Source organism: Chlamydomonas reinhardtii, chromosome 1 (assembly GCF_000002595.2).
Source record: "Chlamydomonas reinhardtii strain CC-503 cw92 mt+ chromosome 1, whole genome shotgun sequence".
Lineage (NCBI taxonomy): Eukaryota > Viridiplantae > Chlorophyta > Chlorophyceae > Chlamydomonadales > Chlamydomonadaceae > Chlamydomonas > Chlamydomonas reinhardtii.
In genome coordinates this window covers 6546248-6561793 of record NC_057004.1, presented here as the reverse complement: position 1 = coordinate 6561793, position 15546 = coordinate 6546248, and the positions used below count along the sequence as shown (strand labels likewise).

Sequence of the window (15546 nt, the reverse complement as noted above, 5' to 3'; positions counted from 1 at the left end):
GGCACAATGGAAGATGTGGAAAGGTATTGCACAAAGCTGTGAACTGTAAAGCGACGGGTAGACACGAAGGCACGGCAAGCAGGACCGCGCATGGCAAGCAAGTAGCCCGCCCGCACAGCTGTGCATGCCCTTTTGCTTTCAGTGACTTGCCGAACGCCTTGTCCGCAACGCTTCGCGCGCCTTTGCTCCGCTTGAAAGCTCCGCTCTGCTCCGATTTGCTCCCGAATGCGGCCCCCGAACCAAAGCGTGGTTCAAAGCGCCAGAGAAGCTTCGAAGGGCATTCCCTTACGATCAGAGAGCGAGCGTGATCAAGCTAAGGGGTTCCATTGAGCAGGATCGCGCAACAAAACGCTGCAACTCCGTCTGAGTATATATTAAACGCTTATTCGGTCCATACATGGTCAAGTATAGTTAGAACCAGGTATAGGATTGCAAAGAAAGTCCAGAAATGTAGGGAACGTTTAAGTGCGACACACTGAGGTCACCGTCCCGGCAGAGGGACGATCCGAAATACAGTACAGAAGCACAACGGCAGATAAGGCGCCGTGTGCTCCTGACGCGTACAAGACCCAGCTCGGTTCGGCCCCATGCACAGGCACGTACCCGAGCGTCCTGCGCCGTGCGTGACTCTAACGCAACACGGCAGTTACGTCGCAATAACTAGACTTATCTCCACTGCGCTGCGATAAGTCAGCGCTTATCTCTTGCCGCTCGCCCCCTATCCCCACCTCTCCCTCCGCCCCTGCACGTGCACGCACGCACGCACACACACACACACGCACACACACACACACACACACACACACACACACACACATGTACACAGGTGGGCAGCCATCTGGGCGGCGGCCGCATCCAGGAGATGGCTGGCAAGACCGAGCACGCCGCGGGCAAGGATGTGGGCGAGGGCGGCGGCAACGAATAAGACGACAATATAGTGAGCGTGAGGACATGTAGTGAGTGGGCACTGGTGCAGGTGATAGCAGACGGCAGTGAGTGAGGACATGTGGTGAATGGGCACTGGTGCTGCGACTGCAGATGGAGGAGGAGGCGGAGAGGTTGAGGGTAGCAGCGGCAGTACTGGGCTGGAAGTTGGAATGTGGCGATAAGTGTTTGTGCGTTGCTGACCGTGACGTGTTGACAGGTTGATTTGTAGAATGGTAGTAGGCCGGCCAGGCGGCCATTGCCAAGGTTCCACCCAGTGTGCAGGCTGGCGCAGTCCTGTGTTGTAACGAGACTGTGGACTGAGACGAATTGCCGCCTATTGTCAACTGATAGCGTTGCAACTGCGGCTGCTCCACACCTCCACACTTGTGTTCAAAAGCACAGCTTGTGTGTGTTTTGGACCGGAACAGGGGACAGAAAGACTGCCGCCAGACAGCCAGCAAGCGCGTGTGTAGGTGCATGTGAATTTCTCCACACTACTAGGTGCATCAGGTGTATCCCATCGCTGTGCGCCTCAGTCTCAGCCAGCTGCGCCCTACGGCTGTCCGCCCCACGGAGCCGCAGCAGTGCACATAGCTTACCGTATTACAGCCTCCAACACCGCCAGCTGAATGGCTTACACCAGCCAGCCCAGCAAGCCGCCCGCGTGGCAACGCAAGCACACGTGCCCAGCCCCGTACCTGACTGAAAGCGCCTCACAGGTATGCCAGTATGGCAATTTCCCGACCACTCCATTGCCGGCCTCCGCGCATGAGCCGCGTCACAAAGCCCGCGCCTGCATGTCCAGCTTTTGTCTTGATGTAGAGCGTGCGAACAGCGAGCAACACCACACGAAGTGCCAGGTACAAACCTTCACCCCTGCCACACGAACGCTCTCACCGCCACCGCTCAAGACCCAGCCAGGCCTCGCCACCTGCAGCCAGTCCGCCGCTCCCCCCTCGGTCATCGGTACGCGCACCACCACGCCTGCTGTCTACTTCGCTACACTTCTCTGTACCAATCCTTGCAACCCCCCCCCCCCCGGGGTGCCTGCCGCTGGCGAAACAACGGTATGGAATGCGTCGCGTGTGCCCGCTGTACCTCTGGACGTCGGCACTTCACTTCATATTTGATACACACCATCCCATGGATGGCTACCCCCCCGGAACAACAGCGCATGTGCCTCCTACCCGCCCATGCCCCATGACCGCATGCCCGACACGCAGCACGTGGGCGAGCAAAGTGCACCAGTCATGTGTGCCTGCTTCGAGCCACCCTAGCCTCACTCGGCTGCTTCTGCCGCTCCGCACGCGGCTAGCTGCTGCCCCCAACCTGTCCCCGTGGATTCCAGGATTGCGGGGCGCGTTCTGCTACAGCTTGGCCTCCTGCCTCGTTCTTCCTGTTGCCAATGACCTGCTCTCCTCATGACAGCTCCGCGTGAATCCCCACGCCGCTACTGCAGCGGCTGCTGCCACCGCCGTCACACATCCGCCCCCCCGCCATTCAGGCACATACGGGCGCACGCCACCTTCCTTGTCCCGCCCTTCCTCTGCAAGCACACGCCAGCCCCGCCCCGGCCACCCACCACCACCTCCACCTCCCCCAGCCCAGCGCCCCACTCCACTTCCACCCCGCTCCATCCAAACTCATTTCACACTCCCACTCACCCGCTCCCGCCCTCAGGTTGGGCGCTGCTGCTACCACGCTGCCACCATTACCGCTCCGCCACCGCTCCACCGCTCCTCCTCATCCCCCTCCGCCGCCGCCACCGCTGCACACCCAACCCCCGCCACCTCCCCACCCGCCGCCGCGCTGCTACCCGAGCAGTTTCTCCAGGGCCGCGTTCTCGTCCCCGCCCGCCTCCTGCAGTGCCGATATGGCGGCGGCGCGGTCGAAGCCCATCTCCACGATCTTGGCGATCTTCTCCTCGGGCGCCGTGGCGTTCGGGTTGGCGAACGCCTCCGTCCAGTACCTGAGCCGAGGTGCGCGTGAGGTGTGAGGTATGCGTGAGCTGTGCATGAGGTGTTCGTGAGGCGCGCGTGAAGTGTGAGGTGTGCGTGAAGTGTGAGGTGTGCGGGTGAGTGGACGTGAGGTGTGTCAGCTGTGAGGCACCAACCGCGCCTCCTCACGGGCTGACTCTCTGTGCTCTGTGCTTATCCAGGCCCTGCTTCCTTGAACCCCCATTTGGAATTTGACAAAACTACCCCACCCCCCAGCCACCTCCCCGCTCAACAGCTCCCCACTCCCGCCCGCGGCACACAACCAGTCATGCCTGGAACCCCGCCCCGGCCCACCCGGCCCGGCCCCGCCCTCTCACTTGGCTGTCTTCTTGTAGGTCTCGTGGTCGCTGATGTACTGCTTGGCAACCACCGCGTCCTAAACAGGCCGGCACAGGGGGGGGTTACATTCATGATTATTTAAGAAGTCAAGGCGGGGGGGGGGGCAGAGGCGTTCCATGCATACGAGGTTAGGCGAGGGCGGTGGTGAGCAGGCGAGTATTGCACAGCACGAACTTTACACCCTGATGACCAGTCGCCGGGGTGCTGATGCCGCGCCCTAGCAGGCACAGCCCCTCTCCCGGTGTAGCTTTACTAGTTGTGTCATGCTGATCCTTGGTCCGTCCTTAGCAGCTCGGGCACTCAGTAGCTCGCCCCCCAGGCGGCACCCCCCACACACCCCAGGCAGCACGCCCCCCTCACCCCCCAGGCAGGCGGCACGCCCCCCTCACCCCCCAGGCAGGCGGCACGCCCCCTCACACCCCCACCCCTCACCCCCCAGGCAGGCGGCACCCTCGCCCCCTCACCCCCTCACCTGCGGGTCGTCTGGCTGCGGGCTGGACAGCAGCGCCTGAAGGCTCAGCAGCGCCGTCTTGAGCGTCAGGGCAGGGCTCCACTGCAGCACCGGGGCGGGGGGGAGGGGGCAGAGCGGGTGTGGGTGGGTGCAGGCGGGCGCATGAAGGTGGTTGGGTGTAAGCAAGCGGATGAAGGTGGTTGGTTGGTGCGCGGGTGGTTGGTGCGCGGGTGGTTGGTGCGCGGGTGGGTCGTGTGTCGGCAGGGCCGTGTCCTTCCGTGGAGCTGCAGCGCCTGAACCGGAGACCTGCGCGCCAGATGCCCAGATCCAACCGCCAGATCCGATTTCCTGACAAGCACTCGCACACGTTACCTGTGTTCTCCCCTCCCGTCTCCCCCGCCGGCGCCTTCTCCTAACAAGTCATGCCACGGTACGCACACGCACACACACACGCACACGCACACATCACACGCACACACACTCACATGCACACACACACGCACACACACTCACATGCACACACACACACGCACACGGCACGCACACGCACACGGCACACACACACTCACATGCACACACACACACACACGCACCTGGTCTTTGAGGATGTCCAGGCAGATGGCGCCGCTCTGGCTGCTCACGTTGGGGTGCCACACCTGAAGAGAAGGCGGGGAGGCGGAGGCGGCAGCGTTGCTCACATACATGTACATACATGATTAGCAGAGGAAAATGGTAGGCGGGGGCGGGGGCAAGGGCAGGGGCGCGGCTCGTGCGGGTGGGCGGATGTGAGTGAGCCTCTGCGGCCCCACAAACCCCACAGCTGCCACCCACCGCACTCCCAGCATGCTGCCAGTCGCGAGTCCATTGCAGGGAGGTGTCGTCGCCACAGAGGGTCTCCCGCCCGACTCCATCACACTGCCATGACCGGGCAGTGTGTTCGTGTCAAGTCCCGACCCCTCCCACGCAAGGCCCGGCAGACGCTTGCACCGCTTGCCTGTCTCCCTCCCACCTCCCCCTCTTCCCCCTGCCCCCCACCCCATCCGACCCGCCTCACTCTTCGGCCTCCGAGTCAAACTCCTGACATTTGGCGGTCTCACTTCATCCCAGCCCCTGACCTACTGGAACCGACGCGCACCACCCGCCCCTCCTTGTTCAACGGCCTTGGGGACCATTTGGGGCATCACACAACCTCTCCTACATGCCGCACACCCACCCGCCCATCCTGCGACACACCACTTTCCTCCTCCTCCGCCGGCTGCATGTGCCGCCCAACTTCGCCGCCTGGGCCTCGCGGCCCTCAAACCCACACGCCCACCTTGTTAATGAACCGCATCTTGGGTGGCACGAAGGGATAACCGTTGTCCAGGTTGATCTCCACCGCAAACAGCCCGCCCTCGTAAGGCGTGTCCTTTGGCCCGGGCACATAGCCTGTGCATCGCGTGTGTGTGAGCGAGAGCGTGGTTGGTGGCGGGAGGGGTGCAAAGCGGCCGTGGAACGGGTCGGCTAGGACGGGTCGGGGAACGGGGGCGAGGCTGCATGTGGCGATCGGGGGGAGCGCGTGCGGCTGCGGGGAGCCCCCCTAGCTAGACATGAGCCGCTGCGCTGGTGCATTGGCTCCACTCCCTTCCCCTTCATCCCCAGAAAACGCCGGGTCCCTTTGTCGGCACAAGGAAGACGCGCTGGGGCTAGCGGAGGGGAGGCCAGGAACCAGGCGTGGGGTGCGCTGAAGCAGGCCAGTCCCGGGACCCAATCCGGACCCAAAAGCCCAATTTTATGTACCTGTCAAGTGCTGTAGCGAGTTGTTTTTCAAATGCACCGTTACTCCAGACGCCGTGTCACGTTCGATCTCCTGCTCGGCGCATGGCAACGAAAGCAGCGCAGGCTAGACATTTTAGCTGGCGCAGAGTCATAAGATGCACCTGGGTAGCTCCTTGCGGCCTGTTACCGCAGCGCTGCGAACCGACATTCGAGAAGCAGGTCTCGCCAAGCACACCTTCAGCTCCTTCTGAATTCTCCCCAAGTCCACCGCCATTGCAAATGAATTCGTGGCAGTCTAAATTTCAGCTTTCGTCGAGGAGAAAGAAGGAAAATTGTGTCAGCGTCGTTTCGTGAAAGGCGAGCGGTCGCACTGCAAGTCAACAGGAGCGAAGAGTCTGCTGATGGTGGGGTATATGTGTGAAATGAATTATCTTGGCGAAGGAGCTCAAGCGGTCCGTGCTACTGCCGGCGCTCACAGATTGGACACTCATCCACGCTCCACGCCACGGCCCGTCCCAGGACCTTTTGGGCCAACCACTAACAAGAAAAGGTGGCTCTCCCTTTCAAGGGAAAAGTGGGCTGTGCCGCCACGCCACGTCCTCCGTCTGAGGCCGAAGGTTCCGATACTAGCCTCATCTCCCGGACATAGCCGGGGTCGGTTTGTACAGGCTCGGTTTGCTGCGAGCGTTGCCTCGTCCTTGCAAACGCTTCGCAGCGACACCTTACGGGTGCTATTTTTAACCATTATGAACGTTAGGGGTGTGGGAGCCGGCCCACACCCCTAACACGGGCAAGGTTGGGCGGACTTCAGAATTGTTTGGCCTGTGCTACGGCTACAAGGGTGCGAAGGGGAAGTTTGAAGTTGGCAACTCTTCCTTTGTGGAATCCGCGTGACAGGGCTGCTTTCCTTGCGACCTCGCGAAAGTCAAGATGTCCATGGACTCGCGAGGTCGCTTCTCGCTCCAGCCGAGTTTTCCCTGCCGCCTATTTTTCTACAATAGGGAATAGCAATTTATAATCCGTGGCGCTCGCGGTTTGCACCAGTTTGGCACTTTTTGTCAACGCAGGCAGGCAGGCAGGCAGGCAGGCAGGCAGGCACGGACAGGGGCAATCCTGGGGGGCTTCGCCCCCCCTGGATCGCTTCGCTCAGGGGGCTCAGCCCAAAAACAAAAAAAACAAAACAAAACGTGCTACTGCCGGCGCTCACAGATTGGACACTCATCCACGGGCTTCACGCCACGGCCCGTCCCAGGACCTTTTGGGCCAACCACTAACAAGAAAAGGTGGCTCTCCCTTTCAAGGGAAAAGTGGGCTGTGCCGCCACGCCACGTCCTCCGTCTGAGGCCGAAGGTTCCGATACTAGCCTCATCTCCCGGACATAGCCGGGGTCGGTTTGTACAGGCACCGCCCGCCATATGTGCCCAGTCGCGCCCAGCTATCAAGCACTAGTGCAGCAGGCAGCAGGCCAACCAGACAGCAAGGAAAACACCCCTGCCGCTGCAGCTGACTGCCCGCTACGCCATCCTCGTCAGCACAGGTCGCTAACCAGACAACACCGGCAGGTCTCAACCTGCGCGCCGGCGCCGCTTTGAAGGCGGCGCCGCGCTGTCCTCCTCCACGTGGCCTTGCCCGCCCCCTCTGCTCCGAACATGCGCGCCGCCACTGCCGCTGGGCCCAGGGCCGCCCGTGCCGCCACCACCACCGGGCCCAACGCCGTGGCCGCTGCTGTGGCAGGCAGGCAGGCGCGGTGCCACCGCCGCCGCCACCGCCGTCTCCAGGCCCTGCACCGCCGCCACCGCCCCAACCACTGGTAAAAGTCTATGTTACACGTGTTCACAGTGTCTGTGACCAGGCTCTCCCTTACTTGTGAACTCCACAAGAAACGTGGCCTACCTCTTCTGCCGTCGCGCCTCTACCTAACCTCCACCTCCACCTCACCTTGCTGACCCAGTAGAGCACATCGCCGTCTTTCCTCCGTTCCCCCGTTCGTTACAATGGTCCCGAACTTTGATGAAGCTCACCTATGGGCCTGGCATGCCGTCCGAATACACACACCTCGCTCAAATTTGGCAACCCAGTGCTTCAAGTTGAGGTGGTATGACAATCTAGGCTGCACGCGCGGCCGCGTCCCCCGCATGCCACAGCGTTGGCCCGATGCCAGACGCCTCTCTCACGGGCATGCGGCGGGAACGGCGGCACATCAGCTGACGTGGCTCCCCCGAGTGCAGCCCCCGGGCAGGGGCCGCAACTCTCCTGGGGTTTGACACGCAGCTTCACTCTTCACGCTGAGCCCGATGCCATACCCTGCCAACTCATACAAGCTCCCAGGAAGAAGGAACGCAGGCGACAGCAGCAATGCCAACAACCCCTGTTCGCATGACCAACATCGCATAAAAGCAGCAAGCCATGAATCGCGCCTCTCGAGCAACCCCCATACTGCTGCCATCGCCCTGTTCCTTGAATTACGCCTCATGATGAATAGTCACACACCCACTGCGCCCGCGGTGCGCTCACGTGCACACGGCTCCAGCCCCACGCGCCTTAGCGGCGGGCGAGGTGGATGTGGTGCCAGGCGTGGCGGAGCTTGTGCATGATCTTCGAGCTCCAGAACACCGCTGCAGGGGGGGAGGGCAGGTAGCAGTTCCGGAAAGGCGGAAGTACAGTAGTAAGTGACGGGTTACAACATCCAACTCCAAAACGCGCTGGGCAGCATTATCACCCGCAAGCATCCACTCCAACCCCATTCGCCTCACTGTCATTGGAATGCCGAATGCGCCTATGCCGCCTGTGCCCGAGCTTGCACTCCGCTCGCTTCCCGGCACACACCCAGACCCCCACACATACGCCTTGGATCATCCATCGGGCAGCCTGGCCTAGGTGAATTGCAAAAGACTTCCACGCACGCACGCCCCACCCGCCCGCCCGGCCGCCCCGCCCCCACTCACACACAATCATGAGCACGAAGCCGGTGTAGGTGCAGAAGATGGAGAACACCCAGCCGGTGAGCGACAGGCAGTAGAAGCCGTGCAGGCCGGTGACGGGGCTGCAGTCGTCGCGGTACATGCGGCTGGACGGCCCGGTCCACACCCCCGCGTCCTGTGCGTGTGGGGTTGCGCGCGAGGGCTTGTTTGAGAGAGCGCGTGCGCATGTGTGGGTGCATGTCGTCATGCGCTGCATCCTCGCGCCGACGGTCCTTTCGGAAACTGGGAAGTCAACCCCCTCCCCCCTGTACCTGGCTACGCCTTCACTTCTTAAATAATCATGAATGTAACCCCTCCCCTCCCCCCCGGTCTTTCAAGGACCCCCCGCCCCTTCGGCCCTCCCCAGCCCCCAGCTCCCGGCTCGTCGCCCGCACCTGCAGCGAGTGCCGCGTGAGGTCCGCCAGCAGCAGCGGCGTGGCCACGACCAGCAGGTAGGCCGGGCCGTAGCGGTGCCAGTGCGTGCCGCTGTTTGGGGGAGGGGCGGGCGGGCGGGCGGGCGGGTGGGTGGATGGGTGGATGGGACGAGGGGTCAGCGCCCGCCGACAACACTTGCGGCGACCACTTACCCATTGGCATTCCTCTTCTCGCCGTGCCTAGACCTCAGCTGCTGATCCCAAGACCCCGGTAATCCTCCTGATCCAAGGAGCGCCGTGCGGCCTCTCGTCCCCCCTGCCCGCATCCATGTGCTGCGTCTTAGCGTATCCTAGCTTCCTACTGGACAGGTCCGCAGGAGGACAACCTCACCAACCAGCCAAGTTCTTCACTTGTGTCCTACAGACCTTGGTCCCGCCCCCCGCCGAACAAGCGCCAGCTGCAGCCGCGTCACATGAATACGGCAGCGGATCCCCCTTTCCCTGTGCGCCCCGCCCCTGTCCCGCCCCCTCCGCGCCAAGCCGTAGCCCCGGTCACGCCACGTCATAGCCCCTTCCATGCCCCGCCCCACGCCACGCCACGCACCCGTGTGACAATCCCTTCCAGGCCGTGTACTGGGCCAGATTGGTCAGGATGACGGCGGTGAGAGCTAGAGAAAACGTGTGAGAGAAAGCCTTGGCGCCTGCTGTGGCAGTAATTCCCATAAAGCCAGCTGCGGGGACAAACGAGGCGTGGATTGAATAATTCAGCGAATGTATACTCCGGCGCAATGCAATGAGAGAGTTTCGGCGTAGGTCTGCCGGGTTGGCCCGGGTCCCACGTGGGCAAGCTTGGCAAGCTCGAGTCCGCAGCTGCCACCCCAGCTCACCCAGCAGGAGGGGCCAACATCAGCTGCCCACTAGCGCGGGCAGGACCAGCAGTAGCGCCGCTATGGAGGAGGCCAGGCTCTTCTGATCCGGGAGCTCGTCATCCGACAACTCGGACGCGACCTGCGTTGTGGGTGCGGAGGAGGGGGAGGGAGGGCAGGGTTGAGCGGAGGGGTTTTGGAGCACACAGGCGAGGCAGGGGTTGTTGCGCGGGGGCAAGGGCTCGAACTGTCCACATGGAACACGCGTCGACTGCGCGAAAGTTATTGCTGGTGGGCCGATGCATGCAAAGCGCGGCGGGGGGACTCGGGGTTGCGCCCGCAGAGGCGAGCTGTCCAACGTGGGCGCCGGGTTAGCTATCACGTAACGCCGGTGAGGCAAGCGCTTAACGCAGCACCCACTCCCGCACACAGCCCTTTGAGACTTGCATATATCGCCCAGGGAAGAGCAAGCCCGGTGCGACCGCAGCTTTTTCGGGCCACAGCCAAATTTTCGACACCGCACCTCGTCAGCATCAGCTTGAGCTGCAGCCTGCTCCGCGAGACGGCGACGTACTGCCAGCGGGGGCATAGCTCAGGCCCCGCCCGCGCAGTCTGGCTCCGCTGCTCCGTTCAGCGGGGCGAGAAGCCCATTCTCTGGGTCGGTCATTCCAGCTAAAGCCTGAGCAGTCAGGAACGTGTATAAACGTAAGCAAATTGTTACGTCAAACCCGGGTCCCGGAAGGATTTGTCAAGCGGGAAGGAACAGTCAACTAGGGTCACCTTCGTAGAGCACCGAGCGCGAGCTCTGTCGTTCCGTGCGCTGTACCAGCTCATCAAATCGATAAGAGCCGGCTCGCTTGAACAATCTGCTGATGGAACCGGAATTACGGCCTGGTGGTCTGATGGCCCCTCAAATCCTTCATCCGCAGCGGTGGCCATCCCGGATTACTTCCCCCACGCTCACGGCGATGGGCTTCCCACTCCCCGCCCAAAAGTGCATGGTGTTGGGAGCACTACCTACAGCAGCCCCTCCGTGGGCGGCAGCGGTTGCACGTGGCCCCCTCAAACACGTGCCCTGGATCCGCAACTGCCACGTGCTCCCGTAATCCCCCCTCTGCGGTACGTACAGGTGTCCGCCGCCCCTCCTCCGCTTTGTCTCCGGCGCCTTGTCGCGGGCTGTCAGATAGCGGCCCTCTTCAGCCACGAAGTCGCCCAGCGGCACCAGCTGCATTGCTCTACAACGTCTCTGTGCCTCCGACGACCGTGTAATCCGCGTTCCTCGCTGCCCCTGTCCTGGCCCCCGGGTCCAGCACGGCTGACTCCCAACTCCTGCGCTGTGAGCCTGTGACCCCAGGCCCCGGGTCGTATGATCACAGCGCCACAGCCTTGACTGCTGCTCGCCCCGTCCTTCCTCCCCCATTTCCCATGGGCTAGTGTGCTAGGCTGGTGGGCTCTGCTGCACAAGCGCAACTCCATTATAACGAGAGCTGCACTGCATGCGCCTGCACTGGGTACTGGCACTGGCGGAGTGCAGTGTGAACTGCATAGGAACACACACGCGCCGTGGCCAGTCCTAACTCATGCCGCTGACAAGTCCGGTGTGGTCCGAGGCCCGCTCACGGTGCGGTTCACAAGGAGTAGGCAAGGGAGTAGGTCGGAACGTCCAAAACACGCACAAACTTATTCAAATACAACCAACCAACATACGGAGCACACAATTTCACACAAATGATACTGTTTCAAATCCCACCGTCCGAGAGACACCCCGGAGCCACATCAGGGGGGCAATCGCTGCCCCTGCCCCTGCCCGGCCCCTGACTCACACATTCGATGCTTTCATGCTGCCTTCCCTTTCTTCCCCCGTGTTTCGTGCAGTAATCAGCGGCTGGGGCACGATGACCATTCGGTGTCGACCCGCAGCAGCCACGGCCCCCTGTCCCCCTCAACATGCCCTGCTGCCTATAACGATAACACCCGTCCGACCACATCTTAAACCCGGTTCGAGGGCCACCCATCCCGTGCGTTCCTGTCATTACCCACCACCCTGCCTTCCTGTCACTCCCCATCCACCCTCCCACCATTACCCACCTCACCCACCTGGCCCACCTCGCCCACTCCCCACTCCCCACCCCTGCCGCCCCCGCCGCCGTCCTCAATCGCCCAGCCGCTGCCCCGCCAGCAGCCCAAGCCGCTGCGCCATCAGCCGCACCCGCCCCCGCCCGTCCCAGTACTCCGCCGCCTCCCTGTGCGCCTGCTCCGCCGCCTGCAGCAGCTGTGGCCCCACCTCCTCGCCCTGCGCCGCCTGCTGCCGCAGCCGCTCCAGCTGCAGGGCCGCCTGCGCCAGGTTGGGCTCGGCGCCCGTCTTGGCGTGCAGCTCGTGCCGCCGAGCCAGCGCCTCCAGCACCTGCGCGTGCATGCGAGTGTGTTTGTGTTTCTGTGTCCTGTGCTTTGTAGGGGAAGACATTGTGTGTTGTGTGTGTGTGTGTGTGTGTGTGTGTGTGTGTGTGTGTGTGTGTGTGTGTGTGTGTGTGTGTGTGTGTGTGTGCGTGTATTCGTGTGTTCCCAGACTGTATGCGGCGCGGACACACAGCCCACAGAGGGCTGGCAAGCAGTCCAACAACATCGGTTACACATGAATGTTTAGAATGTGCAGACCGATGCCCCTCCTTCCGCACTGTGCTCTGCTCCCCCTATCTCCTCCCCGCGGACGTCGGCCCTTCAAACTGGAGATGCGGTAAACCGACTCCGTCTCCTTTATGGGCGGCGGCCCCGCTTCCCCACCTGGTCAGCACTGGCGCTCTCGGCCAGGTGGTCAAGACAGCGCAGCCACATGTCGCGTTGCGCCTGTGTGCGCGTGTGTGTGGGGGGGAGGGAGGGGGTTGTGTGTGTGTGTGTGTGTGTGTGTGTGTGTGTATATGTGTGTGTGTGTGTGTGTGTATTGAAGAGGGTGCATGGACGCGGGAGGGGGGCTAGCCGTCCATGCAAGACGAAGGCCGTAAGCTGCAAGGTGTGGCCGGGCCAAGAGGCAAGGGCGGACGTTTGGCGTCCAAGCAATCAAACAAAGTGATCTTGTCACGAGTATCAATGAAACCAAGTGATCACATCATGAGTATTCAGCAGCGGGGCCACAGCACAGGGCACACTGCTTGATGCCCTCCTCCGCGCTCCATGGGTTCTGGGTTGGCAATGGTTTCTTCTGGGATTGGACTGAAATAACCCCCCCCACTCCACCCCCGCATCCTGCTGCGCCGCCCCGCTTTGCGGCAGCTGCCTCCCCCCCCCCCCGGCCACTCACGCTCGGGTGCCGGCGCCACGGGTCCGTGCTGTCCTTGGGCACCAGCCGGTCCCCCAGCGGCATGTGCTGGTTCACGAAGAAGGCCGACGTAAGCGATATGGCCTCTTCAGGCCCCCGCAGCGACCGCAGCACCTCGCCAGGCAACCAGCTAGACCAGTGCGCCAACGTGGCCGCGTCCTCCGCGACCTCGGCCGCCGCCGCGGCGGCGGCGGCGGCGGCGGCGGCGCCGGCCATGCCGCCGGAGCTCAGAAACGTGTTGTCGTTGGTGCTGAGGAGGCGGCCGAAGGACCCGGGGATTTCCACCATGGGTGGAGGAGGGCCGCCGGAGCGGGCGAAGCCGCCCGCGGCGGCGCGCGGCGGCGCCGCCGCCGCCGCGCCGGCGGCGGGCGCACCCGCCGCGGTGGCGGCCCCGGCGGCGACGGCGCCGACGGGTGGCATGGGCAGCGTCGTCAAACCGCCGGCGGCGGCGTCGGGTGCAGACACGCGGCTCGCGCTGACGTCAGCGCCCGGGCTGGGTAGCAACGCCGGGGCCGCCGCCGGCCCTGCTGCCGGCGGCGCGGCGGGCCCGGCGTCGGTGGCTGTGGTGGTGGCGGCGAGGCGGTGGCGCGCGCCGCCGGTGGCGGAGCCGGTGCGCCCCGTCACTCCCAGCTCCGACACGGTCGGCGGCAGCATGGTGCCCTCCGCCACTGGGCCCGGGCCGCTGGCGGCGCCGCCGCTGGCGCCGTCGTCTACGGGCGGCACCGCCTGCCGCGGGCTGGCGCCGCCATCTGGGTCGGTGTGCACACGCGCCGCCGCCGTGCCGCCCGCCCGCTCCTCCCTTTCCGCCGCCGCCGCCGGCGCCTCCGGCGCCAGCCGCAGCCGCGCCGCAATGGCTTCTAACCGCGGCGCCGGCAGCTGCAGCAGCGCGGCTCGCACCAACAACTCGTGTGCGGCGCCCGCCAGCGCCTTCACCATCATGTGCGGCACACGCAGCTTGCGAGTGACATGCAGGCCGGAGGAGGACGAGGCGGCGTTGGCGGCGGCGGCGTTGGCGGCGGCGTTGGCGGCGGCCGCCGCCCTGGCTGACGTGTCCCCGGTGCTGCCGCCCAGGCCGGAGGCGGCGGCGCGGGCCAGCGGCGGCGCGCGGGGGGTCCCGCTGCCGAGGTTGCGCGGCGATTTGGCCTGTGTGGGTGTTTTTGGCGATGTGGGGAGGGTTGGATGGGTGGGAGCGCAGCGGGTGGGGTAGGCGAGGGTGGATTCAGTCAACAGGCAGTGCTGCGCTTTTCAGAACTCAAGTTGACATCAGCATACACAATACAAGTATCACAATGCCGTGACAGCGACATTTCCCACATCCACATCCACGCATGCCCGCGGCCTGTGACGCACCGTGCTTGCCTCCGCGCCGGCGGCGGCACCGCCCGCGCCGCCCGCCGCCACGCTGCCGCCGCCGCCGCCTCCTCCTCCCGGCGGCGCGGCGTCCTCTGCGTCCATGTTGCGCTGCGCGGGCGCGCGTATGGGTATGGGCTGGCACAGCAAGAACACGGTGGACACGGCGTGTACGGCGTCCGCCACGAACTCGTCCAGCATCTGGCGGGAGGTGGGGAGCGGGTCATGAGAGGGGCGGTTGCAAGGATGGTTGGGAAAGCGGTACAGGATGCACCGGGTGGCGTAATGAGGGAGGATGCAGGGGGGGAAGGGGACATACGCCATGCCGAAGGATGGGATGATTGCATTAGGTCACAATGTTTGGGCGGAGGGGATTCGAGGCGGTACGTCAAACCAGGCGTTCCCCCGTGGAAAACCCTCCCCCACTCCCCCACTCTCCCATCTTGCAAAAGGGGGGTCGTCTCTTTGGGACTGGGATCAGTTACGCCCCCACGCTCTCTTGCATCGGGTTCAGGCTGGTATCTACAACCCACTCCCCCAATCTCCCACCCCCGCCCACCCCCTCGGTACGCGCAACACCACACCTGCTGTCTACTACACACCTGTACCAATCCTTGCAACCCCCGCCCACTCTTCCCCCCAACCTCCGCCCCCCACCCACCCACCTGACCCTACACTGCCCAAGCCCGCCCAACTACATACGGTGATGTACAACAAGTCGCTTATGCAGCTGCAGATCTCCTTACCGCGCGACTGTTTCCTTACGGGATTGGTTCAACGTTAACCCCTCCCCGCACCCACCTGGGCGCTGGGGCACAGCAGCAGGTATCTCTGCGCCAGGCACGCCAGGCTCTCCTGCAGCACCTGCCCCACCACCCACTCCGCCGCGTGCAGCGAGGCGTAGCGCGCCGCGCAGTGCAGCAGCCGCGACATCATGCAGTGCCACACACGCACAGCCGGGCCCGCCACACGCCCGCGCATCACCTCCGGCCTGTGGGGCACAGAGCGGGGGCAAAAAGAGGATTAACGCATGAAAAACAAGACGCACAGGACAATGTATGAGATGTAGAGTTACGGCCGCAGGTTACCTAAAGAAAATGTGTGTTCGTGTGTGCATGTGCGTAGGATCCTGGCCACCCGGCATTTGCAGGTCGTACCCACACGCAACAGCGCCGATCAATCACTTGAAGCGCACAGCCCTCCCCTCCCCT

At 63.7% G+C, this 15546-nt stretch overlaps 3 protein-coding genes across 3 annotated transcripts in view; all 3 read right to left on the bottom strand.

Annotated features, from left to right (window-relative positions):
• Positions 1-1518: 1518 nt before the first annotated feature.
• CHLRE_01g046850v5 (uncharacterized protein) lies at positions 1519-6468 on the bottom strand. Its single transcript, XM_043058899.1, has 7 exons — positions 5708-6468; positions 5494-5563; positions 5030-5142; positions 4308-4370; positions 3736-3816; positions 3242-3300; positions 1519-2896 (listed from the first exon to the last, which is right to left on the bottom strand). Exons 1-7 carry the CDS (start codon positions 5744-5746, stop codon positions 2740-2742), a joined length of 582 nt encoding a protein of 193 aa, XP_042928812.1. The 5' UTR covers positions 5747-6468; the 3' UTR covers positions 1519-2739.
• Positions 6469-6576: 108 nt separating this feature from the next.
• Positions 6577-10532, bottom strand: CHLRE_01g046800v5 (uncharacterized protein). Its single transcript, XM_043058898.1, has 7 exons — positions 10453-10532; positions 10196-10351; positions 9694-9814; positions 9411-9537; positions 8828-8918; positions 8418-8568; positions 6577-8087 (listed from the first exon to the last, which is right to left on the bottom strand). The coding sequence occupies exons 3-7, from the start codon at positions 9711-9713 to the stop codon at positions 7955-7957; spliced, it is 522 nt and encodes a 173-aa protein (XP_042928811.1). The 5' UTR covers positions 9714-9814; positions 10196-10351; positions 10453-10532; the 3' UTR covers positions 6577-7954.
• A 374-nt stretch (positions 10533-10906) lies between these two features.
• Positions 10907-15546, bottom strand: part of CHLRE_01g046250v5 (uncharacterized protein) — an 8632-nt gene continuing 3992 nt past the window's right edge. Inside the window, exons 2-6 of the mRNA XM_043058890.1 lie at positions 15137-15326; positions 14336-14536; positions 12968-14128; positions 12454-12516; positions 10907-12076 (exon numbers count right to left, since the gene is read on the bottom strand). Coding sequence (XP_042928810.1) covers positions 11825-12076; positions 12454-12516; positions 12968-14128; positions 14336-14536; positions 15137-15316 — 1857 coding nt within the window. The 5' untranslated portion in view covers positions 15317-15326 and the 3' untranslated portion in view covers positions 10907-11824. The remainder of the gene's footprint in view (positions 12077-12453; positions 12517-12967; positions 14129-14335; positions 14537-15136; positions 15327-15546) is intronic.

Bases quoted from the DNA above. Each gene is read 5' to 3' on its own strand.
- CHLRE_01g046800v5 (XM_043058898.1), bottom strand. From the start codon at position 9,713: ATGTTGGCCCCTCCTGCTGG. The intron at 8,919-9,410 runs GTGCGTGGCGTG...TCCCCCAAACAG, and splicing joins TGGAAGGGATTGTCACACGG to CGGCACGCACTGGCACCGCT. The intron at 8,088-8,417 runs GTGAGTGGGGGC...CCCCCCCTGCAG, and splicing joins CTTCGTGCTCATGATTGTGT to CGGTGTTCTGGAGCTCGAAG.
- CHLRE_01g046850v5 (XM_043058899.1), bottom strand. From the start codon at position 5,746: ATGGCGGTGGACTTGGGGAGAATTCAGAAGGAGCTGAAG. The intron at 3,817-4,307 runs GTGCGTGTGTGT...CCGGTGCTGCAG, and splicing joins TGGACATCCTCAAAGACCAG to TGGAGCCCTGCCCTGACGCT. The intron at 3,301-3,735 runs GTGAGGGGGTGA...CGGCCTGTTTAG, and splicing joins CGCAGCCAGACGACCCGCAG to GACGCGGTGGTTGCCAAGCA.